Source organism: Lithobates pipiens, unplaced genomic scaffold (genome assembly GCF_037356315.1).
Source record: "Lithobates pipiens isolate NorthernLeopardFrog02 unplaced genomic scaffold, aLitPip1_a1.2 Scaffold_35, whole genome shotgun sequence".
Lineage (NCBI taxonomy): Eukaryota > Metazoa > Chordata > Amphibia > Anura > Ranidae > Lithobates > Lithobates pipiens.
Window position 1 is genome coordinate 8,686,593 of NW_027507811.1, and position 20,935 is coordinate 8,707,527.

Below are 20,935 nucleotides of genomic sequence, written 5' to 3' on the forward strand. Positions count from 1 at the left end.
TTGGTCTAGGAATTTGATCTGAGCATGCGTGGCACTTTGTCCGTCGGAGTAGGCTACACATGATCGGAGTATGTCCGATAGGAGCATTTTGTTGGAAAAGTTGGTCCGTCGGATATTCCGACTGAAACCGTCCGATGCAGACCACACACAGTCAGAATATCCGACAAAACGCTCCTCCCCCCCCCCCCTAACCTGTGTGTACAAGGGCTAGGGGGGGAGTAGGGGGATAGGAATGTATGTTGGCATGGGGGAGGGGGGAGGGTAGGATAGGGGGTCACAGCTATGGGTCCGGATCACGTGACTATCTCCATTCTCATCGTCATTAAGTTGTTTGCGCTTCCATAGTTTCATAGTTAGTAAGGTTGAATAAAGACACCAGTCCATCCTGTTCAACCTGAGTTGAGTGTCTACAATTGTCCCTATCCCTGTACATTGCACACTCACATTGGTCCCTACCCTCAAGGAGCCCACAATCCAAGGTCCCCATTCATATACTAGGGTCAATTTTGGACAGAAGCCAATTAACCTACCTGCATGTCTTTGGAGTGTGGGAGGAAACCGGAGTACCCGGAGGAAACCCACGCAGGCGCAGGGAGAACATGCAAACTCCAGGCAGGTAGTGTCGTGGTTGGGATTTGAACCAGGGACCCTTCTTACTGCAAGGTGAGAGTGCTAACCACTACACCACTGTGCCGCCCAGAAGGGCTTTTCCCTCGTCTGAGACTCCCAGAGTCTCCCATGCGTTCTTGAACGTCTCCTGCCTGTCTTGTGCGGAAAGGACCAGGTCCTCCATTTTCTTAACCACTACAATACAGGGCACTTTCGCCCCCCCCCCCCCCCCCTTCCTTCCCAGCCCAATTTTCATCTTTCATCGCTCTCGCACTTTCAATTACAATTGTGCGGTCATGCTACACTGTACCCAAATGAAATTTTTAGCATTTTGTTCGCACAAATAGAGCTTTATTTTGGTGATATTTATTCACGACTCTGTTTTTTTATCTTTTGCGATATAAGCGCAAAAAAAGCGGAAATTTGGAAAAAAAAAAAAAACAATATTTTCTTTTTTCTATTTTAAAAGAAATCCAATAAAATCAAATTTTGTCATAAATTTAAGCCAAAATATATTCTGCTACATGTTTTTGGTAAAAAAAAAATTCAGTTAAGTGTATAATAATTGGTTTGTGTGATCAGGGACATATGTACGCAAATGATCATGTACAGATGTGTGCAGATAATCATTGGAACATGTGATTTTAGTGGGACATATGTGGGGGACATGTGTGTTTTATTTTTTTTTGTTGTTTTTTTTTTATTTTTTTTATTTGGGGACATGTGTTTTGTTTTGTTTTTTATTTGGGGACATGTCTTTTTTTTTATTTTTTTTTATTTGGGGACATGTCTATGTAGGGGGACATGTGTGTTTTTTTTTTTTTTTATTTGGGGACATGTGTTTTGTTTTGTTTTTTATTTGGGGACATGTCTATGTGGGGGGACATGTGTGTTTTTTTTTTTTTTGTTTTTGGGGACATGTGTTTTGTTTTTGTTTTTATTTGGGGACATGTCTTTTTATTTATTTTTTTATTTGGGGACATGTCTGTGGGGGGACATGTGTGTTTGTTTTTTTTTTTATTTGGGGACATGTGTTTTGTTTTGTTTTTTATTTGGGGACATGTCTATGTGGGGGGACATGTGTGTTTTTTTTTTTTTTTTTTTTTGGGGACATGTGTTTTGTTTTTGTTTTTATTTGGGGACATGTCTTTTTATTTATTTTTTTATTTGGGGACATGTCTGTGGGGGGACATGTGTGTCTTTTTTTTTTCTTAGTTTTTTTTATTTGGGGACATGTGTTTTGTTTTGTTTTTTATTTGGGGACATGTCTTTTTTTATTTGGGGACATGTCTATGTGGGGGGACATGTGTGTTTTTTTTTTTTTTTTTGTTGTTTTTTTTGTTTTTTTATTTGGGGCAAATGTGTTTTGTTTTGTTTTTTATTTGGGGACATGTCTTTTTTTTTTTTTTTTTTTGGGGGACATGTGTTTTGGGGACATGTGTGTTTACACTACACTGATGATCAGTGAGTAAAAAGCTGTAAAAAACATCTCATACTCACTGATCACCAGCCGGCTGCAGCGATCTGCTCTCCTCTCCTCAGCGATGACTTCCGTGTGAGGAGAGGAGGAGCCGATTGCCCAGCAACCGGCTGTTTGTTTACATCACATGACGGCCGTGATTGGACACGGCCGTCATGTGATCAGGAGGGCCAATCACGGAGCCCTCTGCCGATCTGCGATGCGCCGTGTCCGGGGTGACACGAGCGCATCGGGATCGCGCCGCTGCGCGGGCACGCACGTGATCTCCCCCCCCCTCCTTCTGATGGATGTTCAGGAACGTCCAGTCAGAAGGAGGCGGCTCCCACCCGGCCAATGTACATATATATATGGCCGGGTGGGAGCCGCCTCCTTCTGACTGGACGTTCCTGAAGTGGTTAATATCCTCTACCTTCCTCAGCCAATGTGCTGTGGTCGGGGGGACATTTGTTGTTTCCATAGTTGGGGGAATGCAAGATTTAGCTGCGTTGAGCAGATGTCGTATGATCGACTATTTTGTAAACTCTAACGGGGATGGATGAGAGAAAAATGCTGGGTCATCGGGAAGTGCGTAGTAGTGTGTGAATTTTTGTGATATAACACGGACTGACGTCCAAAAGCCTGTCAATTTAGGGCAGGCCCAAAAGATATGCATATAATGTCCCCTTGTCCTCTCTACATCTCCAACACCTATCTGACGTGTCAGGGGGGGGAAAAGGAACGCAGACGGCTCGGTCTCAAATACCAACTTGTCAATATTTTGAAATTGGTCTCTTGGATTTTGGTACATATGGATGACTTGAGGGAATGTCCTGTCATGTTTTGTATCTCTAAAGACGTGAAAGTGCGGCCTATATCCGCCTCCCATTTTTCTATGCATGGGAGGCGTGGCTGCTCTTGGGGGTGGGGTTTAGTAATGCGTATGTAGTGGAGAGCACCTGTCGTATAGGTTCTGTTCCAGAACAGAGCTCCTCCAAAGTCGATCAGTTGGCGAGAGTAACGCTGTGGGTCAGGGAGAGAGTGGAGAAAGTGGTGTACTTGTACCAAAACACACGGCAAAACAGCCCTGCGCTCTCTTTACGTTACTCACTCCTGGCCCCCTACACTCTTCGTATTACACACTACTGACCCCTGCACCCTCTATATCATTGATATGCAATTAGCGGACCTCCAGCTGTTGCTCAACTACAAAGTCCCATCATGCCTCTGCCTCTGGGTGTCATGCTTGTGGCTGTCAGAGTCTTGCAATGCCTCATGGGACTTGTAGTTCTGCAACAGCTGGAGGTCCGCTAATTGCATATCCCTGCTGTACATTAACTGCTCCATGACGTTTCAATAACACCTTCAAGTGATATGAACTTTTTTACTAGTTCCTCGCTACCACCTTAATGTTTATCGTCTCTTTGACCCAAGAGAACCTGAATCTGAACAAGGCCGCCATTTACTACACCCCCCCCCCCCCCCCCACAGATCTGATTCTTTGAAATCGTTCAAAAAAAAAACAAAAAAAGGGTTATTTCCGGTCATTTCTGATCAGGCAGGTAGAACATAATATAACAGGTTTTCGGGGGGGGGGGTAAGAAACACAACAAAGGCTAAGTAACCCAATCTACATGTGCCAATTCCCACTGGGGGGCAGCCCGACTATTAACCCCTTTATATCCCCACCCTAATATTGTACAACCAATACTGTCCAGATAATTCTCCGCTATCCGTCTACAGGGAAACCCGCATAGATCACATGACCACATCAATGAGGATGGAGGAGGACCGGAGTCACATGACTGAGAAGATACTAAACCTCACCCTGGAGATCATCTACCTGCTGACCGGAGAGGTGAGGAGGATTCTGGGAGGTCACATGACATCACTCTTATCTCTATTAATAAAACGCAGACCTGACCGGAGAGGTGAGGAGGATTCTGGGAGGTCACATGACATCACTCTTATCTCTATTAATAAAACGCAGACATGACCGGAGAGGTGAGGAGGATTCTGGGAGGTCACATGACATCACTCTTATCTCTATTAATAAAACACAGACCTGACCGGAGAGGTGAGGAGGATTCTGGGATTCTAACATGATGTTCCTATTGGTTCCCCAATACAGAGATTTCCTCTTGTGAAGTCCGGTGATCATATGACCATCACAGTGCCTCCATGTGACTCCCTAAAACCTGAGAGACACAACATGGAGAAGATTCTAGAAGTCACCAAGAAGATGATGGAGCTGCTGACAGGAGAGGTGAGGAGGATTCTGGGAATTCTGGGACATTATCCAGTAACAGACAAGGGATGTGTCTGGATGGTGACTGTATCATTGTGTGTGTCAGGTTCCTATAAGGTGTCAGGATGTCACTGTCTATTTCTCCATGGAGGAGTGGGAGTATTTAGAAGGACACAAGGATCTCTACAAGGACGTCATGATGGACAATCAGGATAATAACAATGCACAACGTGATCAGGTAGATTTTGAAAAATGATTGATACTTTTGATTTTTATATAAGCATATGTGTTACAATGAATGTTGTTTTTATATATTATCTAATTACATATATATATATATATATAATATATATATATATATATATATATATATATACATACATACATACATACATACATACATACATACATACATACATACATACATACATACATACATACATACATACATACATACATACATACATACATACATACATACATACATACATACATACACACATATATATATATATATATATATTAATATAATATCATTATATAGAATGTAAACATCATGGATATTAAAGAAGAGTATAAAGATGAGGACTATGGTGTGACGAAGGAACCTTCAGATATACATAAGCATATGATGGAGTCTCCTAATACCAGGAACCCACCAGAGAGATGTCCCCGTCCTCTGTATTCCCGGGATTCCACACAGGAAGGTCACACCATCCCCCACCATCATCAGGTAGATGAGGAACAATCACTGATAGTATCATTAGGATCTGTACATTATCTGCATTGTTACCATTGATGTCATTTTTATTATATATTTAGATTGGAAACCTGAGAGATCCTGATCTTGAAGAAGAGAAACAGGAGGAGGACGATGAGGATGGGGTGATGGAGGAGTCGGAGTTTCTCAGACACCTGTTCCAAACCAACATGGTGGAGTCATCCAGCTACAGGAACCCACCAGAGAGATGTCCCCGTCCTCTGGATTCCACACAGGAAGGTCACAACTACACAAAACTTTATCAGGTAGATGAGGAACAATTATTGGTAGTTCTGATTTATACACAATCATGTTTGTTACAATGAATGTTTTATTAATATATTCAGAGTGGAAACCTCCAGGATAGTATTGATATAAAAGAAGAGTATATAAAGGAGGATGGGAAGTATGGTGTGATGAAGAAGTATCCAGAAGAACGCAAGGATATGATGGAGCCACCTAATAACAGGAACCCACCAGAGAGATGTCCCCGTCCTCTGTATTCCACACAGGAAGGTCACCCCATCCCCCACCATCATCAGGTAGGTGGAGTTGAGGGTCGGGAAGATAAAGTGATTGAACACTCTGACATGTGGAGATGATGTGTGGACTCTACAAGATGATATTTTCTATGTGATCTCACATCATAAATACTTCTATGTTACAGATGTTATTTTCTGCCATTCTGTTGGTTTAGGGTGAAGATCTGATGAAGATGAAAGTTGAGGGTGAAGTAGAAGAGACGTATGTGAGGGATGATCAGCAATATACGGAGGAGGCTGGAATGACGAGGACATTCATAGAGGAGGACACTCCTACAGAGATCGGCACAGGTGACCCATCATATATTCTTCTCTTATCTCTGCTCTGTTACTGCTCACTGATTGGTCCAGAGTAGGGCGGGAGCTGAGTGATATTAGCCAATAATAGGTTGATGATGGTCTCCTCCCTGTACTGATACCCTATTTGCGGTTCAGCTGGCAGTATTAGGTTGTGGGTCACTCCTAGTTACAGTAGCACAGATATGCTTTCTTTCTTTCTTTCTTTCTTTCTTTCTTTCTTTCTTTCTTTCTTTCTTTCTTTCTTTCTTTCTTTCTTGGATGAACTTTCTTTCTTTCTTTCTTGGATGAACTTTCTTTCTTTCTTGGATGAACTTTCTTTCTTTCTTGGATGAACTTTCTTTCTTTCTTGGATGAACTTTCTTTCTTTCTTGGATGAACTTTCTTTCTTTCTTGGATGAACTTTCTTTCTTTCTTTCTTTCTTGGATGAACTTTCTTTCTTTCTTTCTTTCTTGGATGAACTTTCTTTCTTTCTTTCTTTCTTTCTTTCTTTCTTTCTTTCTTTCTTGGATGAACTTTCTTTCTTTCTTTCTTTCTTTCTTTCTTGGATGAACTTTCTTTCTTTCTTTCTTTTCTTTCTTTCTTTCTTTCTTGGATGAACTTTCTTTCTTTCTTTCTTTCTTTCTTTCTTGGATGAACTTTCTTTCTTTCTTTCTTTCTTTCTTTCTTGGATGAACTTTCTTTCTTTCTTTCTTTCTTTCTTTCTTTCTTGGATGAACTTTCTTTCTTTCTTTCTTTCTTTCTTTCTTTCTTGGATGAACTTTCTTTCTTTCTTTCTTGGATGAACTTTCTTTCTTTCTTTCTTTCTTTCTTTCTTGGATGAACTTTCTTTCTTTCTTTCTTTCTTTCTTTCTTGGATGAACTTTCTTTCTTTCTTTCTTTCTTTCTTTCTTGGATGAACTTTCTTTCTTTCTTTCTTTCTTTCTTTCTTGGATGAACTTTCTTTCTTTCTTTCTTTCTTGGATGAACTTTCTTTCTTTCTTTCTTTCTTTCTTTCTTGGATGAACTTTCTTTCTTTCTTTCTTGGATGAACTTTCTTTCTTTCTTTTCAACCCTCAAAGGATCTTCTCACTTTATCTCCAGGTTGTAGAATGGAAGATGAGGACATCACAGGAGATTGTGGAGGAGAAAAGACAATGATCTCCACTATGGATGGTGGACTTCACAGTGTGGATAGACCATGGAATCCCTCTGACTCTGAGCAACCTCGTACTGTGGGGGACGGGGCCGGGATCCAGGGAGAGAAGACGTTTCCCTGTCCTGAATGCGGGGAAAGTTTCAGCTCCAAGCTAAGGCTTTTTTTACATCAGAAATCTCACAGGGGGGAGAAGCTCCTTTCCTGTTCTGAGTGCGGAGAATGTTTTCTTTCTAAATCGGAACTGGACATACATTGCACATCCCACCACGCTGAGAAGCCGTATTCCTGTCCCGAGTGCGGGAAGTGTTTTTCACGCAAATCCTACCTGTCTAAACATTTACGGTTGCACACAAAGGGGCAGCCATATTCCTGCCCAGAGTGCGGGAAATGTTTTACACAGCAATCGGACCTCGATCTACATCAAAGGACTCACACAGAAGAGGGAAAGCCGTATTCCTGCGCTGAGTGTGGAAAATGTTATTCACATAAATTAGACGTTGTTGTACATCAAAAATCTCACGCGGTGGAGAAGCCGTACTCCTGCCCCGATTGCGGGAAATGTTTTTTACAGAAGTCTTGCCTGGTCAGACATCGGAGGTTGCACACGGGAGAAAAGTTGTCTTTCTGCCCCGAGTGCGGGAAATCTTTTCCATGTAAATCGGACCTCATTGCACATCAGAGATCCCACACGGGGGAGAAGCCGTATTCTTGCCCTGAGTGCGGGAAATGTTTTTCACAGAAGTCCCATATTTACTCACATCGCAGATCTCACACGGGTGAGAGGCCGTATTCCTGTTCTGAATGTGGAAAAACCTTTTCACAGAAGTCCAGTCTTACTAAACATCAGATGTGGCACACCCAGGAGAATCTCCTTTCCTGCTCCGAGTGCGGGAAATGTTTTCTACAGAAATCGGCACTTATCTCACATCTGAAATCTCACACAGGAAATCTCACACAGTGAAGGTAGGAAGAAGAACTAGACCTTTGTAAGACGTCGTAGCTCCCCCACTGAGGAGTTGTGATGAGTAAACTGACTAGGGTCTCGTTCCTGAGAGCCCTGCCTGAAATCCGCAACTACCAAATGTCGAAAACCAAAGCCCATCGAGGTCTACGAGAGCCGAATCTTGTATGTTTTTCACCTTCTTCAAGGACAATTTGAAAGCTTTTGGTACACAAAAGGGTTTGGGTGGGCTGGAAGGGCCATGGGGGGGGGGGGGGGGGAGTTTAAAAATGCAAAAATAAATAAAAATCAGGTAGATTACATGGTTGGGCAATGCCTTATCCTGCATGTTAAGTGGCTCACCTGTTGGATGAACTCCAGCAAACATGACATAAAAAAGAAGTAAATAACGGCCAAGAGATCGTGGGTGACGTCACTGACCATGGTCATGGCCATATGTAGTTAGTGATGTCTGTAGGGGTTTCCAGTTGGTTTGTTGACATTCACCAGCCGGTCAGGGAGCTGTCATTTGCAGCAGGAGTGCATCGGTAAAGGGTTGTAATGGTGCGGCCTGTCAGGCCTTCGTTGATGGATCTACACCTCTGGGTGACATGGTTGGATTGACATGGACATAGTTGATAGCTCTACACCTCTGGGTGACGTGGTTGGATTGACATGGACATAGTTGATAGATCTACACTCTAGGTGACGTGATTGGATTGACATGGACAGAGTTGATAGCTCTACACCTCTGGGTGGCGTGGTTGGATTGACATGGACATAGTTGATAGATCTACACCTCTGGGTGACGTGGTTGGATTGACATGGACATAGTTGATAGATCTACACCTCTGGGTGACGGGATTGGATTGACATGGACATAGTTGATAGCTCTACACCTCTGGGTGACGTGGTTGGATTGACATGGACATAAGTTGATAGATCTACACCTCTAGGTGACGTGATTGGATTGACATGGACATAGTTGATAGCTCTACACCTCTGGGTGACATGGTTGGATTGACATGGACATAGTTGATAGATCTACACCTCTAGGTGACGTGATTGGATTGACATGGACATAGTTGATAGCTCTACACCTCTGGGTGACGTGGTTATATTGACATGGACATAGTTGATCAATCCAACCACGTCACCCAGAGGTGTAGATCTATCAACTATGTCCATGTCAATCCAACCACGTCACCCAGAGGTGTAGATCTAAGTGGACATAGTTGATAGATCTACCCCTCTGGGTGACGTGGTTGGATTGACATGGACATAGTTGATAGATCTACACCTCTGGGGAACATGGTTGGATTTAGGTTGACATAGTGATGGATCTATACCTCTGGGTGACGTGGTTGGCTTGACATGGACAGAGTTGATAGCTCTACACCTCTGGGTGACGTGTTGGATTGACATGGACATAGTTGATAGATCTACAACCTCTAGGTGACGTGATTGGATTGACATGGACATAGTTGATAGATCTAACCTCTGGGTGACGTGGTTGGATTGACGTTGACATAGTTGATGGATCTACACCTCTGGGGTGACGTGGTTGGATCGACATGGACATAGTTGATAGATCTACACCTCTGGGTGACGGGATTGGATTGACATGGACATAGTTAATAGATCTACACCTCTGGGTGACGTGGTTGGATTGACATGGAGATAGTTGATAGATCTACACCTCTGGGTGACGTGGTTGGATTGACATGGACATAGTTGATGAATCTACGCCTCTGGGTGACGGGATTGGATTGACATGGATATAGTTGATGGATCTATGCCTCTGGGGAACATGGTTGGGATTGACATAGTTGATGAATCTATACCTCTGGGCAACATGATTGTATTTATGTTGACATAGTTGATGGAGCTACACCTCCTGGGTGACATGGTTGGATTGAGATGGACATGGTTGATAGATCTACACCTCTGGTTGACATGATTGGATTGACGTTTGACATAGTTGATGGATCTACACCTCCTGGGAGTCATGATTGGATTTGATTTAGGTTGACATAGTTGATGGATCTACCTACACCTCCTGGGTGACATGATTGGATTGACGTTGACATAGTTGATGGATCTACACCTCTGAATGACATGGGTGGGTTTATGTTGGAAAAGAAGGTTTATTTATTTGTAATAAAAAAAAAAAGTCAGTGTCTTTGTGTTTATGTGTTAACTGTCATTTTCTTTTTATTTTTTTGGTGAATGAGTAACAAGATATACTATCACGTACCTGGTGAGGCCGAGACAAGAGAGCTTCCATTACACCTCTTTCCCCTGGGGTTCATGACTGGGTATAACAGGGCGCAGAGTTGCACGGGTGCCTGTAGGAGATCGGGGTTGGGAGAGCTTGTAGCAGATGCAAAGCAGTAGGCAAGCTGGCAGATGCAGGCTCTCGGATGCATGGTCAGGTGGGAAGGAGTTGGCAACAATTGGACAGCTGTGGTAGAGAATCAGGATCCAGGAGCAGAATCGGAGCCAGGCCAAGATTATCAGGAGAGCAGAGGAGGTACTGGAACAGGAGGCTGGGGCGGGCTTGGCCGGGGGACAGGGAGGAAAATTCCCCTAGGCTGCTTAACTTATATTCAACTAGGCCGCTTTCGCAGGCGCTGTCTGCTGACATATTTTTTTTTTTTTTGTGAAGGAATTTGACCGATTGTCTGTGTTGCTCCGGCGCTGCATTCCAGGAGTTGTAGTCCGGACCGCGCTCAAGTTCTGGGTGGGTGGAGAGAACAACTCCCGGAGACTGACTCTTCAGAGGTGGGGCGCGCGGCGGGTCACGCCCGTCATGTTACTGCAGACATCCCAAGTCTCCCGTATTTAGCTGCGGGCTCCCAGACAACCGTGAGCGTTGGGCGATCTCCCGGCTGGGCCAGAAGACAGAGCAGCCGGATGGAGTACGGCCGCTCGGGCTGCTCTGTCTTCTGTCTGTGGCCAGGGTAGGGGGAGGGGGCGGGACGGAGCTGAGAGCGCTCCGCTGGTGGATGCTGAGGCTCCGCTGGTGGACACTGATGAGGTGGCACTAATAGGCTGAACTGGTGGGCACTGAAAGGCTGCACTGATGAGGCGGCACGGATATGCTACACTGATGAGATGGCACTGATGGGCTGCACTGGTAGGCAGGGATGAGGTGGCACTGAAGGACACTGATTGACATTGATAGGCTGCACTGATCAGGCTGCATTTAATTGGCACTGGTAAGGCTGCAGCACGAACCATCACCTCCCTGAAATGAGTTTTTGCAGGTTGGGATGTCTGTGACTGGCTCAGGCTGGGAGCTGGATGGCGGCAACTTGAAGCTTTTAGAGAGACCGTCACAGAGAGAATAAGAAATAACTGACGGAGAGCAGCTTACTTTCCACTACAAGTCCCGGAGTCCTTGGACTGGAGCCAGGGAGAGACCGGGGCGTGACTGGCCCAGGCTGGGCGCTGGCTGCAACTTTAAGTTGTCATCACCCCCCAGGAGGATTAGTTGCCACCTGCGTCGCTGATGTAGAGAGACCCTTTCACCCCCAGCTGACCCCCACATCCCATCCGACCCCCATGCATCTCACTTACCCTGCCACCCAGTAACCTCAAAATAGGAAATAGCCCTCAACACTGTCTGGCGGTTCAGTTCTGGCCATGGCTCTGGGTCCTGCTGGGAGCTGGCCATGGCTTGTGTTCCGCAACAGCTGGAGGGGCATAGTTTGAAAATACCTGAGCTAAAAAATTAAACTTGACTTCTATTCTACATATTCTACCCTCTGTTCAAAGACACTTAGCACATTCCCCCCCCCCCCCCCCCCCCCCCCCCAATTTCTTCAACTCTTCAATGAAAAACTGTTTTGTTGCTGCTACTGTTGACCTCTGATCAACATGAACGTGGTGGCAACATAACATGGGAAATCCTCTCAAATTGACCTACCTAATTTTCAGAGCTTTGTTGGGATTGTATACATTTGGCTGGGCCAAGGCCTGGACTTGACATCTGAGTAGCCTGGCAGGGCCTTGGCTTGACAGCCAAGTAGGTTAGCCGGGTCCAGGCTTGACAGATGAGTGGCCAAGCTTTTCTTCATCTTGACAGCTTAGTGGGCTAGCTGGGGCCATGCTTGACATATGAGTGGGCTATCTGGATCTAGGTTCGACAGATGAATGGGCTCGTGGGGGGCCTCATCTTGACAGCTGAGTGAGAGAGCTAGGCCTGGGGTTGATGATGGGTGGGCAAGTTGGCTGGCTGGTCAGTCTAGGCTGAAGGTCTCGGACTATGGACCACTAATAATTGACAGTTGGCATCCTTCTCCACAAATAGAGTGAGAAAAGACAGGAAGGGGAGCTGGTGGATGGGACTGCATTGTACAGAAGGTGCTTTTCTCCTTTGCAGCCCTGACTCCCTTTGTCCTTCTTCTGACCCATTGTCAAAGCGTAGCCTCTCCTAAAGAAAGATCCAGGATGAAACCACTGGACTGGCATTTGCCCAGAAAAATCGTCCCACAATACGCTGGTCGTTTTTTTTTACTTAGGAAGTGGCTTTTAATCGCCAGGTGGAAATTTTAACCCAGGAGTCTCTGGAAAATTCTGGGACATTTGTCTTAACTTCTGCAATACCTGGGAGACAAGGATCGAAACTCGAGTGCCTAATAGTGATGGACGAACTTCTGACGGGACGTTTCACGAAATACGAACATGGCCAAAAGTTCACGAATCGCAAAGTTCGCAGCGGAGCCCATTGACTTTAATGGCAGGCAAACCTTAAAAACCTCTAGGTCATATTTTCAGCCACAAAATACTTACTAGCTGTGCACACATAGTCCCACAACATGGACACTGACATAACAAAAGTATTAAGTGAATCTGGGATCGACAACGACAAGCATTCTTTGTTTATCTGTGAAATTTTGACAATTCAGGAGCGCATGAAGGCCATGGAGGAAAGGCAAGGTCAGGCCAGGCTATGAAGGGGGTGCAGGAGATGATCAGTGCCACAGTCAGGGCAGCGCAGTCCTGTGCCTGTGTGCCAACCTGTGCTTGAGCCCCTTCCTCTATCCGGCCCTTACCCCCACCTATGCAGGGCTCCACTGCGGTGGTCCGGAGGTGCCAGTCCAGTGCTGATCCTCAGCCATGGTGCTGGCACTGCCTACTGATTGACTTCTCTGCTGCTATCTCCCTCACTGACACCAGCGCTGAGATAGAACACTGACACCAGCACTGCGATAGAGACTGAGCACTGACACCAGCACCGTGATAGAGAGCACTGAGACCACACCAGCACCGAGATAGAGAGCACTGAGACCACACCAGCACCGAGATAGAGAGCACTGACACCACACTAGCACCGTGATAGAGAGCACTGACACCAGCACCAAGATAGAGAGAGAGCACTGACACCAGCACCGAGATAGAGAGCACTGACAGCAGCACTGATACCAGCAACTCGCTGCGGGACCCAAAAATATGACACCGCTCAACCTCTTCAAACAGGAGGGTACGGGCATATAGTACGGTGTGCTTTTTTTGTACAAGGAAGTGAGCCAAAGGTAGAAAAAAGGTCCGTGTGCTTGATTAAATAAATCGTTTATAGAGTTATGCATATACATGGTCTACTGGTCACATGTGTTGAATTCCTCCGAGATCCATGCCTCATTCATTTTTATAAATGTGAGGTAGTCAACACTGTCGTGAGCTAGGCGAGTACACTTATCAGTCACGATGCCCCCTGCTGCGCTGAACGTCCTTTCGGACAGGACACTGGACAAGGGGCAAGTCAACAGTTCCATTGCAAATTGGGCAAGCTCTGGCCAGAGGTCAAGCCTGCCCACCCAGTAGTCCAGGGGTTCATCACTCCTCAGAGCGTCCACATCGGCCGTTAACCCGATGTAGTCGGACACCTGACGGTCTAGGCGTTCCCTGATGCTGGATCCGGATGAGACCTGTCGATGGGTTGACTGAAAGAATGACCTCATATCAGAAGTCACCAACACATCTTCAAACCGCCCTCTTCTTGCAGGCGCTGTTGGATTGGTACCCGCAACTCCTTCTCTGGGAGTGGGAATTCCTCCTCTGCCAGCGCACGTAAAAGCAGAATGCAGCATTTCTCGAAGCAAGGCCTGGAAGTGCTCCATTCTGACAGCCCTCTGTGATGGTGGTAACATTCCCACCATTTTGTGTTTGTACCGGGGGTCTAAGTACATTGCCACCCAGTACTGGTCCTTGAACTTTATGCTTTTTATACGGGGTCCCTGTTAAAACTCTGGAGCATGAAGGCCCCCATTTGCACTAAACTGGAAGCGGTAGGGTGGCCTTGCTCCTGCTCATCATCCAGGATAATGTCGTCCTCCTCGTTCTCCTCTCCCCATCCATGGACAACAACAGGGATCCCAGAAAGGTTTAAAAGCATGCTCTTCTTGCTCCTCCTCATCCACCCCGGCACCATCCTCCTCTGACTCCTCTTCAGACTCCCGTTGTTGACTTGTCTCAGATAGAGTAGCCCCCCCTGGGAATTCATCCAGCATTGCGACTTCCTCATCTTCCTGCTCCTCCACGGCTTGATCAATGACACGACGCAATGCACGCTCCATAAAGAAGGCATAAGGTACGATGTCACTGATGGCGCCATGCCTGCGACTGACTAGTTTGGTGATCTCCTAAAATGGTCACAGAAGTCTGCATGCATCGCCCATGAGTAGCCACTGGCGTGGTGAAAAAAAACCCAGCTCCCAGCGGTGTTAGCCACTGATTTGCCTGTGAACGCAAAGTTGAAAGGAGTGCCGGGCCAGTGTGGCTCTTGGCTTCCAGGCACAACAGATGCAGCACGGCATGGCAACGTCTCACCTGGCATGTCGAATAGGTTCTGGGGAGCTTGGGCGGCGCAGCAGAAGAGACGCTAGCAGCGGAAAAGGAGAAGTCAGCCGAGGAGGAGAGGGAGGAGGATGGAGTAGGAGGAGGAGGAGAAGAAGAGTCAGGCCTGCATGCAATCTGTGTCGGTAAAACCAAATCTACACGGGTGCCACGGGTTACATGCTTGACGGCCGTCAGAAGGTTCACCCAGTGGGCAGTAAAAGTGATATACCTTCCCTGCCTGTGTTTGCTAGACCACGTGTCTGTGGTCAGATGTATCTTGGCACCAACACTGTGTGCCAGAGATACATTCACTTGCCGCTGAACATGGCCATATAGCTCTGGGATGCCCTTCTGTGAGAAATACTTTCTTCCTGGGACCTTCCATTGTGGTGTTCCAATGGCCACAAATTTTCGAAAGGCCTCCGAGTCCACCAGTTTATATGGCAGTAGTTGGCGGGCTATCTGTTCTGACAAGCCAGCCGTCAACCGTTGGGCAAGAGGGTTATCCGGCGTCATCATTTTTTTTTTACGCTCGAACATTAGGCCCACGGAAGCCTGCCTTTTTTCCAGAAAAACGTGAGGATGACATGATGGAAGGTGGAGTGGAGGACAATTGTGAGGAGAAGTAGAAGATGAGGCTGGACTGTGAGAGCCTGGAGTGTGGCTTTGTCGGTTCCTTTGCTCCCACTGGGCTCGGTGATGGCAGCTCATGTGCCTTCTTAAGGCGGTCGTCCCCAGGTGAGTGTTGGGCTTACCACGACTAATGCGTTTACTGCAAAGGCTGCAGATGGCAACACTATTGTCAGCAGCGGACACGTTAAAAAAAGCCCACACTGCGGAGCCATGTGCCAGCATCCTGGGAGCGCCAGATGTTACCGTACATGGTTGATGCCTCGCTCCTGATACATTAGCAGTCTGCTTTGTCCCTCCTGTGCAATGTAAGTTCCGCCTGCTTCTCCTCCCTATCTGCTGGTCCATATCTCCATCTGAACTCCCCTCCTCTTCCTCTCTTGTGGGCACCCACATGACATCACTAGACACGTCATCATCGACGTCACCTTCCCCACCGCTATAATTAGAGCTCTCGGAGTAGGCAGCAACAGCGGGGACCAACCTCCTCCTTGGGCTGATCTGGGTACTGTCGTCAGACTGCTGAGTGGCAGTTGTTGCTACCTCCTCTTCCTGATCCAATGCCAAGAGTGGCTGCGCATCGGCAATGTCTTGTGATGGATCGGAAAATAATTCCTGTGACTCAAGCGGAGGGTATATGGTGGTGGTAGTGGTGTTGGTGGTAGTGTCTTTGGGGGTGCACACAGCAGAGAGTGAAGAAGAGGGTGCAGATCGAGAGGATGAGGAGGGTGCAGAAGAGTAATGCCGCGTACACACGATCAAACAAGTGGGTGGAAAAGTCCGGCAAACTGAAGTCCGCCAAACAATCCCCCCGTGTGTAGCCTCCGGCATACTTTTTTGACTCGTAAGTATGGCGGACTTAGAATGTAGTTTTACACTCCAATCTTCCCGCCGGACTCGCATTTCGGCAGACAATCCGGCCGTGTGTATGCCAGTCCGCCGTACTTTTGAAATGAACGGACTTTTCCCGCCCGGAGAAAAGTCCGCTCATTTCGAGCGGGTCTCCAGGTAGACGGGGCCCGCGAAGGAGACGTCGCTGGCCCCGCCGCCTGGTATGGACTTAAAGGGGAACCCCAACGCTGGAAAAAATCGGCATGGGGGTCCCCCCAAAGTCCACAACAGACCCTTGTCCGAGCACGCTACCCGGCCGGCCAGGAAAGGAGGGGCGAGCGAGCGCCCCCCCTCCTGAGCCGTACCAGGCCGCGTGCCCTCAACATGGGGGGTGCCTTGGGGAAGGGCGGGCCGCGCGGCCCCCCCACCCCAAAGCACCTTGTCCCCATGTTGATGAGGACAAGGGCCTCTTCCCGACAACCCTGGCCGTTGGTTGTCGGGGTCTGCGGGCGGGGGCTTATCGGAATCCTGGAGCCTCCTTTAATAAGGGGGCCCCCGGATTCCGGACCCCCACCCCTATGTGAATGAGTATGGGGTACAATGTACCCCTACCCATTCACCTGTAAAATAAAGTACAAAAAAAAACACAACACACAAGATAAAATAATTTATTGCACAGCTCAGGGGGTCTTCTGTCTTCGGGGGTCTTCTCGCCAGACTCCTATCTTCTTGTAGCTCTTTTACTAGCGGAGGAGCCCGGCATTCTTCTTCGTTGCCGCGGCCTCTTCTTCCGACTTCGGGGGTCTTGTCCCCCTCTTCGGTTCTTCTGCCGGGCCACCGCGCCTTCTTATAGCTCTTTTACAGGCGGTGGCCCGGTCTTCTGTCGCCGCCGCCTTGCCTTCCGTTCTTCTGTTCTTCTCTTCTTCTTCTCCTGGAGATGTTGACTCGACGTTCTCTCCGGCCGCAATGCCAGGGACGTGCTGCGCTGCGACTTATATAGGGACAAGGGGCGGTGTCACATGGGTTGATGTCACATGGGTTGGTCACATGGGTTGATGTCACATGGCGACAGTCCCAGCATCCTCCGGGACTGTGACATCGTAAGGGGGCGGGGTCACCATGTGACACCAACCCATGTGACATCAACCCATGTGACACCGCCCCTTGTCCCTATATAAGTCGCAGCGCAGCGCTTCCCTAGCATTGCGGCCGGAGAGAACGTCGAGTCAACATCTCCAGGAGAAGAAGAAGAACGGAAGGCGGCGGCGACGGCGACAGAAGACCGGGCCACCGCCTGTAAAAGAGCTATAAGAAGGCGCGGTGGCCCGGCAGAAGAACCGAAGAGGGGGACAAGACCCCCGAAGTCAGAAGAAGAGGCCGCGGCGACGAAGAAGAATGCCGGGCTCCTCCGCTAGTAAAAGAGCTACAAGAAGATAGCGGAGGAGTCCGGCGAGAAGACCCCCGAAGACGGAAGAGCCCCGGAGCTGTGCAATAAATTATTTTATCTTGTGTGTTGTGTTTTTTTTGTACTTTATTTTACAGGTGAATGGGTAGGGGTACATTGTACCCCATACTCATTCACATAGGATGGGGGGCCGGTATCCGGGGGCCCCCTTATTAAAGGGGGCTCCCGGATTCCGATAAGCCCCCCGCCCGCAGACCCCGACAACCAACGGCCAGGGTTGTCGGGAAGAGGCCCTTGTCCTCATCAACATGGGGACAAGGTGCTTTGGGGTGGGGGGGCCGCACAGCCCCCCCCCTTCCCCAAGGCACCCCCCCATGTTGAGGGCACGCGGCCTGGTACGGCTCAGGAGGGGGGGGGGGGGGGGGCGCTCGCTCGCCCCTCCTTTCCTGGCCAGCCGGGTAGCGTGCTCGGACAAGGGTCTGTTGTGGACTTTGGGGGGACCCCCACGCCGATTTTTTTCGGCGTTGGGGTTCCCCTTTAAGTCCATACCAGGCGGCGGGGCCAGCAACGTCTCCTTCGCGGGCCCCACCTACCTGGAGACGCGCTCGAAATGAGTGGACTTTCCTCCGCGTGTGTGGGCGAGTCCGTTCATTTCAAAAGTAGGGCGGATAGTACGGTGGACTTAGTACGCTGTATTAGTCCTCTGCAAAAGTTCCGTGTGTGGGCAAGTAGCTCGTTCGGAAAGTCCGACGGACAGTCTGGCGGGAAGTCCGCCAGACTAAGTACGTCGGACAGACGGCTACGTGTGTACGCGGCTTAAGGCTGAGTGAGCCACTCAACCAAGTCTGGTGCGTCCTTTGACGTAATCACACGCACCTTCTGCAATTTGCCACTTTGGCTCAAGCCTGTTGCTCCTGCCCTACCCCTACCACCCCTCCGGAAGGGCCTGCCTCTTCCTCTGCCTGTCATTTTTAAATGACCCTGTGATAAAAGTCTATAGAGAAGTGCAGTATGTATGTGGAAGAAGGTATATAACACCCCGCTTCAATCTGTTGTTTTTGGGGGCCACTGGTCTATCACACCAGTTATAATACTTTTTTTTAATTGCGTTTGTCACTCTTTGTAGTATCGCTGCAGAACCGCTCAGCAGTCACAATGCTGCACAGTGGAAATGCTCTATACTATGTAGGGATGGCCGAACGGTTTGCCCGGCAGTCGTTTCGCGGTGAATTTCGGCTATTCGCCGTCCGCCCGATCGGCGGACTATTGCCGCCGTTCGCCCGGCGGACTTCCGTGTTTACTGTGTAAAAGAACTTTGACCTATGATGACACATCCATCATGGGGTACAGGACAGCCAATTGAGACATTACAGCACATGGACACTTGGACATTCCCCCTAACTTATAAATAGACCCGATCTGGCGGCCATTTTACATTCTTTCGTATGTCACTATAGGGAGAGGTTGCTGTGTGGAGCAGGGAGAGACTTCAGTGACCCAAATCGCTAACTATTAGGTCCACAAAAGTTATTTTAAGGATTGGTATCATGGTATAGGTGTTAGGTGTTTTTCAGGATATAGGTTTGAGGCACTGCTGTGCTAGTGATTGTTGCAGCAGCCTGTCTTTTGTCAGTGTAGAGAGAGGGACAGGACGCTGTGTGCAGCAGGGACAGTCAGTTTAATCATTAGCTGTTACTATTAGGTCCACAAAAGTCCTTTTCAGGACTGGTATGGTAAAGTAGTACAGGATATTTTTTTGAGTGCTATTCAAGTTATTGTTCCAGCAGCCTGTTTTGTCAGTTTAAATAGGGACAGGCAGGAAGCTCTGTGTGGCAGTGAGGGACAGTCAGTTTAATCAGTAGCTGTTACTATTAGGTCCACAAAGGTTCTTTTCAGGACTGGTATGGTAATAGGCTTGTACACGTATAATATTCTTTCTTCCAAATATAGAAAGAATATTATACTTGACTGCTGCCCTTCTGCTGCAGTAGTCCTTTATGAGTATAGGGACTGAGATACAGTCTGCTAATCATTCACAACCTACTAGTTCCACAAAGGTCCTTATAAGGACTGGTAAGGTATAGGGTACTACAGTACATAGGGTTGAGTGAGGTACAGTCTGCTATTCTATAAGGACTGGTATAGGTCCACAATACATAGGGTTGAGGTGCACTACTGCTGACCGCTGCCCTATACTGCAGCAGTCCTTCATCGGTATAGGGACTGAGAGTTTTGTCACAGGGTCATTTAAAAAATGACAGGCAGAGGAAGAGGCAGGCCCTTCCGCAGGGGTGGTAGGGGTAGGGCAGGAGCAACAGGCTTGAGCCAAAGTGGGAAGTTGCAGAAGGTGTGTTCAATTACTTTAAAGGACGCACCAGACTTGGTTGAGTGGCTCACTCAGCCTTACTCTTCTGCACCCTCCTCATCCTCTCGATCTGCACCCTCTTCTTCACTCTCTGCTATGTGCACCCCAAAAGACACTACCACCAACACCACCACCACCACATACGTTCCGCTTGAGTCACAGGAATTAGTTTCCGATCCATATCAAGACATTTCTGATGCGCAGCCACACCAGGAGTTCAGAGGGAGATATGGACCAGCAGATAGGGAGGAGAAGCAGGAATAACTTACATTGCACAGGAGGGACAAAGCAGACTGCAAATGTATCAGGAGCGAGTCATCGACCATGTACGGTCACATCTGGCACTCCAAGGACACCGACACATGGCTCCGCAGTGTGGGCTTTTTTTAACGTGTCCGCTGCTGACAATAGCATTGCCATCTGCAATCTTTGCAGTCAATGCATTAGTCGCGGTAAGCCCAACACTCACCTAGGGACGACCGCCTTAAGAAGGCACATGAGCAGCCATCACCGAGCCCAGTGGGAGCAACAGAACACACAAAGCCACACTCCAGGCTCTCACCGTCCAGCCTCGTCTTCTACTTCTCCTTCTCCTCACAATTGTCCTCCACTCCACCTTCCATCACGCCAAGCTCACGTTTTTCTGCAAAAAGGCAGGCTTCCGTGGGCCTAATGTTCGAGCGTAAAAAAATGATGACGCCGGATAACCCTCTTGCCCAACGGTTGACGGCTGGCTTGTCAGAACTCATAGCCCGCCAACTACTGCCATATAAACTGGTGGACTCGGAGGCCTTTCGCAAATTTGTGGCCATTGGAACACCACAATGGAAGGTCCCAGGAAGGAAGTATTTCTCACAGAAGGGCATCCCA

General features: G+C 47.9%; 2 protein-coding genes and 1 long non-coding RNA gene across 3 annotated transcripts in view; all 3 read left to right on the top strand.

The window, feature by feature from the left end:
• LOC143956097 (uncharacterized) overlaps nt 1-20,935 on the top strand; it is a 215,775-nt gene that overhangs the window by 5,014 nt on the left and 189,826 nt on the right. The window contains exon 2 of the mRNA XM_077466231.1: nt 3,809-3,923. Coding sequence (XP_077322357.1) covers nt 3,828-3,923 — 96 coding nt within the window. The 5' untranslated portion in view covers nt 3,809-3,827. The remainder of the gene's footprint in view (nt 1-3,808; nt 3,924-20,935) is intronic.
• On the top strand, nt 6,972-8,012 carry LOC143955371 (uncharacterized). The gene has a single exon (XM_077465434.1). The coding sequence runs from the start codon at nt 7,005-7,007 to the stop codon at nt 8,010-8,012; it is 1,008 nt and encodes a 335-aa protein (XP_077321560.1). The 5' UTR covers nt 6,972-7,004.
• LOC143956153 (uncharacterized) lies at nt 8,263-10,171 on the top strand. Its single transcript, XR_013269853.1, has 2 exons — nt 8,263-8,647; nt 8,697-10,171. It is a non-coding gene; the product is annotated as an uncharacterized LOC143956153 (long non-coding RNA).

Excerpts from the sequence above, each read along its gene's own strand:
- LOC143955371 (XM_077465434.1), top strand. The coding sequence starts at position 7,005 with ATGGAAGATGAGGACATCACAGGAGATTGTGGAGGAGAAAAGACAATG.